Below are 15,702 nucleotides of genomic sequence, written 5' to 3'. Positions count from 1 at the left end.
TTCACATTTTTGTGTTATAATAAAAATGTCGTAGCCAAATTGTTTATTTTACTAATTTCTTTTCATTTCTTATTTGATCAATCGGCGATCTATCCAAATGTATTGTCGTAGATCCAAATCTATCCTATCCTGATCCATCCATCCAAATATTTGACACAAAATTGGTAGACAGGCACACCATTGACATCACAGACAATCTTTACCCATAAATCTCTAAGTCATACGAACATGCATTGATATTCAAATTTCTTGCATGAAGGTAACAGCTGAGTTGGCCTATAAAATCGTCTTGGTAATTCGTGGCATGTCCTCTGCCCATGTCCAGATGAATATATTTTAGTCAATTTTCATCGAGAGTTGGTGATTTCACTGTACGAAATTGCAAAATTTTTGGAAATTTGTAAAGTTTGCAAAAGTTAATCACCTCTTTGATGATCATTTCCAAAATGTACAGGCCAATTCCATAGTTGTGCAAAATTCGGCAATCTGATCGTGCGGAGCTATCTATTCATGTGTATATATAGCGACCAGCGTTAGCTGAATCATTCTCATCATGGACGTTGACATAATTTCGGAACTTCGGTAAATGAACCGAGCAAGTTCCAGTTTCATAAATTTGATTATTTTTTTTCCAATTATTCTTTCTTTCTTTCTTTGCTAGACATAACTGAAACGAATCACTGAGGAAACGAAGGCTGTGGGTGGAGGGACTGTGGCTATATCTAATAATCCCAGCGTGATTTGCGGGCAAACAGATTGCGCAGATAATGCGAACGCGATCGCAAGCGTTACCAGCACACTCATTATGCAGAGTGTTTGGGAGGAAATTTGCTCCTCAGAAAACTTGAGTTAAGACAGAGAGTTCAATGCCCTTTGTGTAAGCCGACTTCATGAGTCGGACAGTTATATGTTAATTCGAAATCGTGACAACATCCACTGAGGCTCCGACCGAATGTGAACAAGTTAAACTTAGTGACCAATTTGGAAGTCCAGGGTAGACACCCGCTTATAACATCTGTTGTTTTCGCTTTTATTATTGTAATGAGTCAGAATATGCATTTATAATTGAGTTGAGAAGGTGTGTTGTAACATCTGTTTGATTTATAATAAGCATATAGTTGGACACTAGGTTTGGTATAGCATCTTTTACTATCATCTGTAACATTTTTATCGAAGAAATGAAGATTCGTATTTGCCATCGACAAGACACCACTCTGGTTGATCTCATGGTATCCTGCTCGTAAGACGAACATGTTATCAGTAGTGATAACAGCTAGCCATGCTAAAAAAAACCGCGCCCACCCAAACTTGGCATCGACACCATCCATGTCTTTTTCGAGCTGGGGTTTATTAAAGCAGTAGTCTTCAACAAAAGACCTGGGTGAACAAAACGTGATGAGTTGTTTACAGCCGATAACATATATTCCGACGAACGAAAGGCTAGAAAAAAGTCAGTATGAGTCACGGTAACGATTCACTAAATATGTCAGCTGATTTATTATTGGCCGGTCTGTAGTAACACTGATTTATGATTGGCCAGTAAGTTGTAACACTCCTTTATGAAACTTAATATACGCATCTCTGAGGGTTGAGCAATCAAAACAACAAATGCAAGTTCCTGATATATTTGTAGATCGCGTGGACACGGGCAATATATTGGCCGCATCATGAGTCTTGGTGTTCATGAGTACGTGCCAGAATTGAACTGGCCCCCATAAAGGCCATAATGGTAAGCATTAATAAACTTAAATTAACTTGCATTTCATGTTTTTATCACATGCACAAGCCAAGATACCGGGATTTACACTCTGGTCGTTCCACGTCACGACAACCCGCGTCTATGTCATCAATTTAAGTGCGTCTGACCTTTTTCGCGTCGATCTTGGATGTGCTCGTCAAAGTAAACAAACAACATGGCAGCCCGTAGTCCTCCTGCGATCAAAATTTGTCTAACGTGAACATTTGTAAAAATCAGCTATATCTTTGAGAGTTTGACAAAATACATCCATTTGGCAAATTTTGAGTCCTCCTATTTTAGTTTTGTTACCAAAATGGAGGTTAATATATATCCATAAAGATCCCAACGCCACCATAACGTTCGACGCACAGAGTACACCGTACTGCGTCGTGCGCGATGTTACACAATATTTGCGCTGTTGAGATTCAGTCGATTGTTGTTCTTGAAAAATAACGTAACTTTGTCCGAGTTAAATTTATAGCCCTATGCTATCTTAGAAATCATATATAACTTCATGGAAGGTACGTGTTGTGTGAGGTCATCTGGCATTTGATCCCAACACAGACGCAAGCGCAGTATTCCTCGCTCACGCGACCGACATCGATAAATGGTTGACAACTCATCCACTGCGTAAAGATAGTATTCCAAAAGTAGTTCAGAAGTATAAACGCAGAATTATTGTGAAAAGCTCCTTGTATTTAAAAAAAAAAAATGAATTCTTGGCTTGTGGATGCGATATATTATTCCCTCATATCAAGAATATCTAAACGATTGTCGCATTGTAATAACACATCCGAACGCGTTTGTTATCATCAATTACCCGAGATCCATAAGTCTCGCTGACACCACGCTCTACCCATACGGCCGTTCCCCGTGCACAAAGAGTCTATTTTTCTTCACTTGTTGATTTCGAACATAAGCGTGTCCTGTTTGCGCTACTCGTAGGTCTTTTTTCTTCCGATTTAAAAAAAATCAACATTACGATTTAAGAGACTTGCTGCATTTGCTCATCAAGGTCATGCTTGAGAGAACCAAATTTACTGAAATAAATAATTCAATGTGTGTTGATGTTAACATACGATATGCAACCATACGTTATGCAACTATTTCATGTTATTTATTTGTAAATTAATTAATCTTATTTTTTCCAAATGCAGATTTACCACTAACATACAAAGCCATTTATCGTATGATCCGGCGAGTCATAAAGAAGAGAAAAATCTCACCCTCTGAAAATGATGTACCTGGCGTTCATTATCCTAACGGTTTTGCGTATGCAGCATGTTTCAGCAGGTAAGCACCAGTGCTGTTAAGTTAAGTTTTAGCGATATATTTATTGCATTAATTGAGTTTGTGTGCAATGTTTGATACCAAACATTTAATGCGGCTGCTTCTTAATTTATATAGCGTGTGGAGGGGTTGCAGTTAAAAATTGTGACAACTTAAGAGATGGACCATTTGATATCCCGAAGAGGGCTTGGAAGATCTTTAAAAAAAGATTCTGAGAGGCTGCCTTTGAAACAAAAGTTTAGCTAACGATGACAGAAAAAACTATTGCCAGCAGATATGAAGTAAAAATTAATGCAGACATTTACTTTTAAGTTCCGGTTTCGGCGCCCCATTTATAACATCTTTAATTTCCGCTTACCTTACGGCACACCCTTTTTATAATATCAGTCCATGTTTGTGCGTCCTTTGGATGCCCTATTTAGAAAAATCTTTAAATTTTCGGCCCACTCGTTAGAGACAACATCTGAATTCATGTAAGTTTCATTTCACCAATGTTCTTGTTTGACTGATATTTTAATATCACATTTTGTCGTTGTTTGACATGTACCAAGTATTTCAATGTGGAACAATGAGTAGCATTATTCATTTATTGTGTTTTCTGCTACAGTTTAACGTCATCGCAGCTAACAATATCTTTTATACGCAATTCAGCTTTTCAACATAGTCTGTACTGCAGTCCATTGTTGGTCTTTACAATGATGTGCAGGGCTTTTCATTACTTATCAAGTATTTGTTGTACGTAAAGTGGTTCCCGCTCTCATCCAATATTGAATGTTACCAGAACTACTCTTTTCTGATTTCTAACAACAATTGCAATGCAGTGTTACGAGGATTGGATAAGGTTGAGATATCGGTCATAAAAGACCCACTAAAATAGACATATCTACAAAAAGAAGCTGCATAAACTATTGAAACATTCTTTGTAGCATATACATATGAAGGAGGGAGACTGCCCCTACTAAACACCCAAAGTAATTGGATTATGTCATTTCAGTATTCCAATGTCTCTATGCATTTGCAGTCTTTCAAATCCTTAGTCAATTTGTACCACATGATTTTAGCCTACTGGCTGTACCACAGTTACTCACTAACTTTGGTAGTGGTTGTCTTACAGATTGTGACCTCGATCTATTTGTCTCCATATCATTAATTTTACTGCACTAACAGATGGTTCTATTTTCTCTTCAACTTTCCAAGCTCCGTGAAGCAGCTGCTGTTTGCCTGTCATTCAATATCAACTTTTTGCTGTTCTATATTTCCTTATTCAATTTTGTTCTGTCATATGAAGAAGGGCATCTTAACAAAAACCCAGCAAATGTTGGCATTTCAGAGTGCAGTCGCATGCATGCGAGAAAACATTCCTTTGAATGGGGAAGTGGAAAAAAAAAGATGCCAGAATTCACAAAGTTAATAAAAATTCTTGGTGGAGCAGGGAAACAATAATACTCTATATAGAGTCACTCTTCAAAGCCCTCTCCCAGAATATCAAATGGTTCAACCCTAACTCAGTCATTGAACCGTTCTTTTTGAAAGGGAAGGGATTCAGCCGAGGGTTTTTACTGTGATGTCTCCACTAAGTGACTGCATGTAAGTGCCGTACGATATGAAGAACAGAATGTGACACTTCGTTGCAAGTACTTGGTTTGAGAATCAAACATGCCTTAATTAGTAATGTTATCATACATGCTATGCCTGTATTGCCATTCTTCTATTGTTCAGACGGTACTGATATGAGCCCATATTTTAACTAGTGAAAATACGAATTATATTTTCACTATAACCGAACTTCTTACAGCGACGCGTACGCGTGACCTTCGCTGGTATGCACGACCTTCGTTAGTATATAATATGTACATATATAATATGTACATATAAAACAGCTGAGCGAATAATACAAATGACAATCCGAAACGTCATTATGATTATGGTAAAAATTATGTTGTTTGCAGTCACGTCATGGGCATTACACTTTAGCACAAGTACAGTTGTACCAAATACATACAAACAATAGTTTTGAAAATTTGTATCATTTGCCGACACCTGTCATCGTTCACGGCCGGTCCCGTGGCGGTGGAATGTTTTCTATCTTGTTCACATTGGCAACCCAACTGAAATTTGGGCCGACGCAAAATAATTGTCCTTTTGGGATTAAATTTGGTCCGTGTCCACACCTACCGGTACCAGAATTAGGGCCTACGTAACTTTACCTTCCTTTGTGACCTCTGACCTGTCAAAGTTCAAAATGGCGCATTTGAATATGGCACGCTGTTTCTACTGTTCATGATTTTCCTGTGTTTTTACGCACAAGAAGGGCAAATATGACTACCACTCACCCTTTTAATCATCGGAGAGATCTTCACTATTTATTGGATGAGCGTATGGTATATATATGACCGCGGTGGAGGAATAACCAGTGCGCGGCATTTTTGACATGCCTCTCTAGTCTATTACGTGCACTGTGGAATCGAATGAAATGGTCTCGTTTGCGGAACAAAGGTGGTGGGAAGTTCTGCGTACATGGGATGATATTAAAATGTAAAGACTGGATTGAAACTTTCGATAGGTGTAAACTTTAGTTTCAAACGTCGTTTGTTTGTGGCGAATAGGGTGACTAGTTCAACTTCGATCCATGGCGGAGGCCTGGTCAACTAAGACCAGGGCCGTCGTAACGTGTCCACACTGGCGATTTGCGTCGGACCAAATTTTGCGTCGGCCCTGAACCCCCCCCCCCCCCCCCCCCCTTCTAACCGGGACCAAACTGAGTCGGCCAAGGGCCGACTCAGCGTGTCCACATTGGTTTTTTACGTCGGCCCCGGCCCAGGTCCGGACCTGGGCCGACGCAAAGTCGTCAATCTGAACGTACTAAACTACTATTCGTGTCGTCTACGCTGCTGAAGATTACATGTAGAATATCGGTTGACAGTGCATCATGATAGAACTGCTTTACGACAAGATTCCTGTTGATGAGCTTTAGTATCTGGGCGATGAATTACATCGTTTACAGCTGTAAATGAGCCACAAAAATCCAACCGCACTGAAAATACTCGCGACAGACAAGGTTGAACTTGCACATAATATTTCCGATTTGTACCTGTCACATGTCAGTGAGATTCACAGGTCATGATCGTGTCTGGTGGCACCGGTGCGGCGCGGGTTTCAGATACAATGTAAGATCTAGGGAAAGTCAAACTTTCGCTTAGATTGTTAAAGGAAGTTTAGCTCTATTTAGGCAAGCAAGGACGAAAATATACGAGCAGACTTCGGAAATACCTGAGAAATGTTTTATTCGTACAGCAACAAAATCACAAACGAGTTACGACACTACAGCTGACAGTGTACTCACTTCATGTATTCCCTAATCCGCTTACTAAGATGGTAAATTCGGCATATTTGACGTCTGGGGACATGTATAATTCTTCGAGATAAACTGACTGGTACGGGTATTATATCCACTGTGCATTCATAGATGTCGCAGAGCTGCTTGCTCCATGCTCTCAGCTGTTCATACTCGATCGAGTTTGAAATCGAACGCTGGCGTGGCGCGAGTATTTTGACCCGATTTTGCGGCCTCATAACTTTCACGCAGGGATGAGGTTATGTATCAAAACACGAAAACACACCCATTTTACAAACTCCCGCCTATGTTTACATCCACCGTCATTTTAAACTAAAAACAAATCATCTTCAAATTGTGAAAATCTGTGTCGACATCGTAATATTTAAATTGTTCGCTTTAAAAGTTCTCCATAAACCCTCCTTTGAAGTAGAATGGCCCAATAGCGGAATAATATCAAGAAGTGATACGGTTGTCATCACTCCTTAGCAACCAACTTTTTATAAGTACAGCCTGGAGGAAGCAAGGTCGATTTCAAGTTGATTTCGTCGCTACTTTCGGTGCGTATGTAGGAAAACAGTCATAACCAAAGCATGCATGTATGATAAAGGGGTTATTATACGAAGTTAGGGCGATACCGCGTCGTATTCGAGTGATGTGTCCGTATTTTGACGAGTTGCGCAGTAACGAGTTTAGGGTCTATATGGGTTGCTGGAGAATTGATTTTACAATTTTATCTCTTCAGCTTTGTTACGTAAGTCGCGAGACTAACTCGTCAGCAGACTAAACTGGAGCTGATCTACATGGGTCACACATCTCTGGTTACGCAGATGGTGGAATTTCGGTTGAGATTGACAGTTGTTGCATGATATTGGTGCTGATATGAATATTCATTACCAAGGACAGGACTGATTTACGTAGTTGGATGTATTTGGAGGTTACTAGTTAATGCATAACAATGCCTTGCTTTCGTGACGGCATGAGGACAGCGATGTGTAACCCCATGTAGATCCACTCCAGTTTAGTCTCCTGACGAGTGAGTCTCGCCGCGACTAACGAAACAACGTTGTAGAGATGAAATTGTAAAAATCAATTCTCAAGCAACCCTTATATATCTTGCTGTATACTTTTGTATGTGTGTGTATATACTTTTGTATATATATACACACATATATGTAACTATCAAAGCTTACAGATGCTTAGTGGGAAATTACAGTGCTCCAAGCTGAAAACAGAGCATTATGAATAATAACACTTATTACTTCAGGTAAACAGTAATAACCTCTGTTATTTACGTTTCTTGCACCCTGCAATCTTCAAACAGGTAGACAGAGTTCTGAAGATTACTGGGTGGTGTTATTACTCTGTACTTGCAATCATTTGTGTAATCATAATAAATAAATAAATAAATAAATAAATAAATAAATAAATAAATAAAATATATAATACATATATAATATATAATATAATATATAATATAATATATAATATAATAATATAATACATATATATACATATACACACACACACACACACATATATATATATATATATATATATATATATATATATATATATATATATATATATATATATATATCGAAGTATACAGATGTCCTCGAGGGAAATTACAGTGCTCAATGCAAAAAGCAGAGCGTTATAAATAAACAAATTACTTCAAGTACAAAGTAATGAAATCTATTACTTAAGTTTCATGCATCTTGCAATCCTCAGATAGATATATATATATATATATATATATATATATATATATATATATATATATATATATATATATATATATATATATATATATATATAGTTACACAGATTCTGACATTGGCACTGATTCACTGATAGCATTGGCATAATAGGACACTAAGGTTTAAAACACCTACAATTTACGCATTTACCCTTATTATTCATCCTACTAAATAGGTATTTGCATATCTTGGTGTTGCCTATAGGTTTGTTTCCGAATTAATATACTTTCACTCGCATTTACCTACTGGCAATATGTAATGGCGTGAGCTGGTGTAGGCTATACCGTTTTTTTTTTTGGTTTGTTTTGCTCTCCATTCAGGTAAAGACTTCGGAGCGATCTTGTTTGAGGATCTCTTTCGGATTACAACCGTCAACTTCGGCCAGGTTTGAACGATGCCGACGTTGTCAACATAACGCTAGGCATGTCACTGACTCAGCTTGTTGATCTGGTAAGAAAGTTGTTCTTCAAGGAGAGTGGTCCATAGCTTCTTCCTTCGTTACTTCGTCTTTAGATCATGATGCGACGCGGCAAATATCGTGGTGACTGTGATAATCAGACAGCCTTTAGCTAGTTGCAGAGAGACCAGCTTTAATTGTAAAGTTATTCAACCCCGCAAAGTAACCTGTGATGGGTACTTAAATCCCTCATCGTAAAGCGCTTTTCATTAGAGTTTGAAATCAGATTTCTTGACTGCAGCGCACAAGTTGTTGTACTCTCATGACACACATTATCAAAGGATGTGAAGATTGCAGCACGTTCCCCTATCATACAGTTGCTACACCTTGTGTATCCAGCTACAAGACGATGGGTTTAAGCGGGGTCATTGTCAGCACAGTAACATTTCCCTCTGTGCTATATGTACAGACTTTCCGCGAGAAATATTTCTATTTCAAGTGCATATTGAATGTTTCCCGTCTCAATATCTGAAGTAAAACTGATAATAATTTCCCGCGTAAGTCAAGTACATGCAATTGTTTGTTGAAAACAAAAGTCCCGTACAGGCAATTTGTATTTGCCAACTCACGTTCCGCAGGAAATGACACTGATCGATGGACGCTGTTCTTGTGACGTTACTAATCAACGTTTTCGTTCCTTTCTTAAGGATGAATTGAAGGAGAAGATAACGATCAACGTGTGGTTACGTCAGGTAATTGAAGCGTAAAAAGCTAATTAATAGTTCAAGGCCATCGTACGAAGGAAGATGGTCAGCCTGAGTGACAATCTGATCACTATACAAATGTAACAAAAGAACATATTTGACATTAAATAATTTTGACATTAATATAATTAAATTGTACAAGGTAAATTAAATTTGTTACACATTCGTTTTATCTTTTAAAAGCTTTCTCCCTGTGACCGTTATATAAACCATACATGTAGTTCACGAGGCCAAAACAATTCTTCAGTTTGGCCAGGATCATATTCACCAAAGTACAAAGCACCAACGCACGTGTGTGACCGTAACCAAGTTTTGCTTATCTCACAGATTAAGATGTGAATTAATCAATTGCAAACTTTTTTATTTTACTAATTTATAGTTTGCAGTGGTTGAGACAAAAAACCACATTTTTAATTGTCCTCCGTTAATTATTATACATAAAGGAAGCAAACTACTCAATATTGTGGAAGTGGTACACTCTGTTTCATTTCCTTTATTCATCTTTACAAAAGTTTTGGGTCGATGAGAGGCTTCGCTGGAATTCATCTGAATATGGCGGTATCGATGAAATACGTGTCTCGACGAGCCAAGTCTGGATGTCTGATATTGTACTGTACAACGAGTAAGTAGTTTGAAACCGTCACGGTGAAATTATATGCTTACAGAACCCTCAAGTGGCAGCGTCTGACACCAAACGGCATGATTTTCACTGTCCTGGCATGAAAGCTGACTTTTGACCTCTGACTGCCACTGGCATTGACAACATACGGTACAGACCATGACACCATCTGAGAAAATAGCTTCGGTTCAGAGGGGATCCCTCACTTTTTAAGGAATTTTTTACTCTGGCGGAGGACCCTCTCTCTCCCATCGCACCCATTCTTTTTGGTGACTCCTATTACCTCCAATTATGCTTGTTCCCTATCATATTAGTATCTCTCATATACGGAAGTACGCGACTCCAAAGTGATAGACTTGAACTTTCGCCCAAAACTCTCTCAATAAAAATTTCAACCATTCTCTTACCAAGTCAAGGAAAAATACCTTTGGGCTAACGTGCAAAGTTTGGTACTGGAGAAATAAATTACCTAAAGTTATTTGCCGATATTCACTTAAAAGTAGCAGCCATCCCAGAGTTAACTGTACAGGGAGATAAAATTTCAATTCCCGAAAAACTAAGACTATGAAAATTTTCCTAACCCAAAGAGGTATAAAATGAGCCCCCATTAAGGGAAAATTGTAAATTTTGAGATGGCGAATAGTTGTCACAGAGGCCCATCCTACCAGAAAAGGGCTTGCACCTTTTCGGTTTTGCAGCAAGAGCTTATATGCATAAGTTAACTGAGAGTATACATGAGTATGGATGTTCAGTCTATTCTTGACTGGTTCCACTTTCTATACTGGAAATCATGACAGCTTGACTTTACAGACTCTTTTCCTTATTTGTTGAGCTTTAATAACAGTTTGTCTTTACCTGATCGCTTGACTCAAAGTTTGAGTGTAAACAAATAATTCGATATTGCAGAGATTATGGTGTAATAGTCTAAATAAAACTGGTAAAGCAACGTCCATCAGAAAGCATCCACCCATGCATTCGATGAGATATTGAAACAAAATGCATAAATAGCAACAAATAGATTCAGCTTTCTTAAATTCTTTTGCCAAAATCCACACACGTAACGCATGAGTTTTCCAAGTAAAGGCGACACCAAATTCGATCAAACTATTAAATTGATTGAAAAACTAGACTATTGCACAAATCCGTCGCCCATTCACAGTGTAACTAACTTTATTATGACTAGCAAAGTTGTTTTGATAGACATCTACATGATGGCATAATGCTTTCCTTTCTTTTTAGTGTTGGTACAGTCAATACAGCACCATTACAGACGAATATTATCTTAAAATCAGATGGTAGTTTAAAGTGGCCAACTCCTGCTTTACTGATCAGCTCCTGCAGAATTGACGCAACTTACTTTCCGTATGACAGACAGTGCTGCGCCCTCAAGTTCGGTTCCTGGACCTTCGCTGGGTCGGACTTGGACATCCGTGCAGAGGCCGACCACGCTGATCTCAGCAACTTCCAGTCCCACTCCGCCTGGTGGCTTTTGAAGGTGCCCGTCTTCCGCCACGAAGGCAACTACAAATGCTGCAACATTGACGGGAATTACCCGGATGTAACCTACATGCTTGTCTTGCAGCGACGTCAGACGTACCATGTGCTGGGGATTTTTGTTCCGACTGCAATCATATCTCTCATAGCTGTCTTTGCATTTTATTTGCCTCCGGCGTCGGGTGAGAGAGTTGCCCTATCGTTCACTACGCTCTTGACCATATTTGTCTTCAACGAAGTCACGGCGCAGTCGCTGCCTAGAAGTTCTGAAGATCTTCCGTTACTCAGTAAGTATACATCCCACTGGATCGCTATGTCTTAATGCACACAATACCAAAATAATAATTTGGTTTCTGACGTGTAGCTTCGTAAATTACCGATATAGGAAATGGTTCGGGGACAACGCATAAAATCAAATAAAACACCACAGTTAGTATATAGCAAATTACCATGGTGCGCCATTTCGAATTATTAACTTTGTCAATATTTCACTTATGTTCGTGGCTTTACAGAACTGACGTATTGATTATTGACTAGTCTCAATATTTACAACAATTTATTTTACAATTGACTATGTGATTGAAATCAATTAACGTATTGCAATCGGAAAATGGTGTCTTTCAATGCTGCGACTCATTTCCTGTGGCTACTATTTTCGGTAAAATTATAAAATTAATAACACATAATCGCAAATCTCACCCTTGGTCTCGTGTGTTATTATTAAAATATATCGCGTCCTTGATATTCTTTCTGTTTTCCTGTGAAGTTGTCGTGGCAGAATTATAGTTATATAATGAGAAGTCTTTGCTTTTGTTCGCAGCTATCTATTTTTCGTGTATGATCGTAATCGTCGGAATGTCGTGCATATCAACTGTCTTCATTCTAAACTTCTACAATGTTCCCCCTGGGTATCCAGAAGGTCCAGATATGCATAACACATGGCTGAAATACCTGCCCAAACTCAGCTGTCGGAAATGCCGAGCAGGCCGGAACTCTTTTGAGGGGAATAGTTACGACCGTGCCCTACAGGTAGACATCAGTCGAGGTTTGAGTGCAGGTACCCATGGGCCAGACTCAGCAACTTCGGTCAAAACTGAAGAAGTGTTTGGGTGCAATGGAGAAGCAACTGGGAACTTGACTCACCGAAATGCCTTTCGTTGGACGGACGGGGCCGAGAGGGAACGACACGATGGCAATAGCGGCCCGGAAAGATACAACGCGGAGATAGCTGAAGGCATCCAGACACTGGTTCGTAAACGGAACGACGAAGAAGAAAGTGCAAGAATGGAGGGAAAATGGCGCGAAATCGCTTACATGCTGGACAGGCTACTCTTCTGGTTGTTTCTTCTGGTAACTGTCGCTATTGCTATCGGCTTTGCTTTGGCAATCGCGTTACACGATCGTATAGAAGTACCAGAGGCGTGTAGAATGTAATTTCAGGAGCACACAGGCTAAAACAAACAAATACATTAGCTGTTTGTTCCTTGGTATTTAGCAAACTTTTTACGATGAAATCGCATTAGGGACTGGACAGAAATTACAAAGGGAAGGTCGGTGGGTTTTTTCTATCAGGACGATGCGCAAAAAATGGTGATCCTTCAAAACTATTTGCGAGGAAACAAGTGACCTTCCCATGCGCAAAAAACAGTGATCCCCGCGTATTACAGTCTTTATCAATAATATCTTAATTGACATATCACTTCTCGTTTGACTCTTTAATTGTAAAACGAATAATTTTTAAAATTCACAGATACATGTTAACACTTTTATGCAAGGTTTTAAGTAATTTGATGAAAACAGATCACATTAATTATCAATAATTATATAAACTACATAAAGCACCATTGGCTATTCAAAATTAAAGACATATTATAATTTTTACCTTCATTCATAGTTTGTCAAGAAACCGATTGCAGCCTGTAAGTCAATTTTTAACGGCTCTTACTTATAAATGTACAGATAAGGCAAGTTGTATAGGGGGAAAATAGCTTGTAGTTTACCCATAGATTACCATGAGATGTGAATTAATGTCTTTGGATGAAATTCCCATATCATATTTGATGTTCACATTTGCACTTTCGAACACCCTTTACTAATCAAGAATATTTAGACCAATTGTCAAACATTTATAGAAAAAACAGAATTTCTTAGCTTGTATTGTGAAAAAATAACTCATAGTTTTCTCATTATCGTTGAAATTCCAAAACCAAATTTCTTGTACACATCTGCACTTGTGAACACCTAATTTTAATCAAATACATTTAATTAAATTATCAAACCACTATAAGTGCACATATATTGTTAGTTTTATATCGGAAAAAATATTCTCATAGACTTCTATGACAGTGGATCCACCTTTTCAGTGAAATTCAAAAAAATCAACTTTCTTGTACACATGCGCACTTGTACCAATCCTATTCTAACCATATATATATATATATATTATATACCAATCCTATTCTAACCATATATATATATATATATATATATATATATATATATATATATATATATATATATATATATATATATATATATATATATATATATATATATATATATATATATATATATATATCAATGACCAAACGTCTATAAATGAATATATAGGTATCGCTCGTCGCTCGTTTCATATTGGAAATACTGTTCATAATTTTCTCTTAGGCTACCATGTATAGCGAATCAACATTTTCGATGAAATAAAAAGAAGACAAAGTTCTTGAAGACACATGTACATTTTACCTTCGACTTGAAGCGAATACTGTGCATTTACATAACTTATCAAACGTAGATAAATGTATACATAAATGTGCAGTGCCAAATTTGTAGTTGTCTAAAATTCGGCAATCTGATCGTGCGGATCCCAGCCACCCATTCATGTGCACATATGGCGGCCATTGTACTTGAATCATTCTCATGATGAATGTTGACATGACTAAATAACTTCGGTAAATCCACTCTGCAAGCTTCAGTTTTATAAATTTTATATTTATTTATTCATTTATTAATTTATTTTTCTTTTAAGTATTGCCATGGCAGAACTGAAATGAACCGAAAAACAAAGTCTGTACCTATAACAGTCCAGCATGATTTGCGGGCAAACAGATTACGTAGATAATGCGAACGATTGAAACCGTATGGCAGCAGTCTTCAACAAAAGACCTGGGTGAACAAGACGTGATGAGTTGATTACATCTGATAACATGTATTCCGACAAAAGATGGGCAGAGAAAAGTCAGTTTTATATATTATTGCTTGAATACATGGGTTTATGTGCCCGAGAGCAGGTGACAATTTGCCCGACACCAGTAAGGCAAATTGTCTCCTGCTGCGCGGTAACATAAACCATGTATTCAAGCATTAAATTATGACAAGTACTTACATTCAGATGCAGGGTATCATTATCGACCAGCATCAAACAAATATCATCGAAAGTCAAATGCCAGTGCGCGCATGGATATTTTACATCTAGCGTTAAGCTTCTTCATTGACGCCGAAGGGCTTCACCGGACCGGGTAACTATTGAAACCGGTCTCCATGGTACATCGTTCACACGGACTGCTAACTCCCCGGATGTTCCTATTCAAAACAATGCACTCATTCGCACTTACATCAAGGCATGTAATAGGAGTAACGATTCATTGATTATGTCAACTGATTTATAATTGTACGGGTTATAACACTCCTTTATGAAACTTAATACACGCATCTCTGATGTTTGAAGAAGTCATAGCAAAATATGGAAGATCCTGATATATATTTCGTTCACGTGTGGGCAATATATTGGCCAAGTCACGAGTCTTGGCGCTCATGAGTCGAGTGAGCATTGAACTGGCCTCTGTAAAAGGTCATACTAGTAAACATGTGATAAACTTGAATTAATCATATTGCATGATTTATGATTCTTGCATTGTAAAACTCAAATGAACGCGTTTGTTATCAATTACCCAAAGTCCCTGAATCTCACTGATACCACGGTCACCCAAATGGCCATCCACAAAGAGTCAATTTCGCTGATCATGTTGATTTCAAAATTAGCGTGTTCAGTTTGCGCTGCCAGTTGGTCTCCTTTCGTTCAGATAAAAATACCATTACGATTTTAGGAGCGTGTTGCATTTGCTCATCAATCAAGGGTCATTCTTTGGAGGACAAAATTTACTGAACTAAATAATTTAATATGTGATGATGTTAACATATGATGTGCTGCTACCAGTTATGCAACTATTCAGTATTATTTATTAATAAATCAATTGGTTATATATTTTCAAAATGCGGGCAAACCCATTACACACACTAAACTTAC

At 38.0% G+C, this 15,702-nt stretch overlaps 1 protein-coding gene and 1 long non-coding RNA gene across 2 annotated transcripts; both read left to right on the top strand.

Annotated features, from left to right (window-relative positions):
- The first annotated feature begins 8,490 nt into the window (after positions 1-8,490).
- Positions 8,491-9,882, top strand: LOC139122360 (uncharacterized). Its single transcript, XR_011549430.1, has 3 exons — positions 8,491-8,575; positions 9,230-9,274; positions 9,799-9,882. It is a non-coding gene; the product is annotated as an uncharacterized lncRNA (long non-coding RNA).
- A 1,242-nt stretch (positions 9,883-11,124) lies between these two features.
- On the top strand, positions 11,125-13,501 carry LOC139123377 (neuronal acetylcholine receptor subunit alpha-10-like). Its single transcript, XM_070689527.1, has 2 exons — positions 11,125-11,686; positions 12,220-13,501. Exons 1-2 carry the CDS (start codon positions 11,125-11,127, stop codon positions 12,831-12,833), a joined length of 1,176 nt encoding a protein of 391 aa, XP_070545628.1. The 3' UTR covers positions 12,834-13,501.
- Positions 13,502-15,702: the final 2,201 nt, after the last annotated feature.

This window comes from Ptychodera flava, chromosome 22 (assembly GCF_041260155.1).
Source record: "Ptychodera flava strain L36383 chromosome 22, AS_Pfla_20210202, whole genome shotgun sequence".
NCBI lineage: Eukaryota > Metazoa > Hemichordata > Enteropneusta > Ptychoderidae > Ptychodera > Ptychodera flava.
This window is presented reverse-complemented; position numbering and strand designations above follow the sequence as displayed.

Coding starts and splice junctions, on each gene's coding strand:
- LOC139123377 (XM_070689527.1), top strand. CDS start 11,125: ATGCTTTCCTTTCTTTTTAGTGTTGGTACAGTCAATACAGCACCATTA. Junction 11,687..12,219: donor TGAAGATCTTCCGTTACTCA/GTAAGTATACAT, acceptor TTTTGTTCGCAG/CTATCTATTTTTCGTGTATG.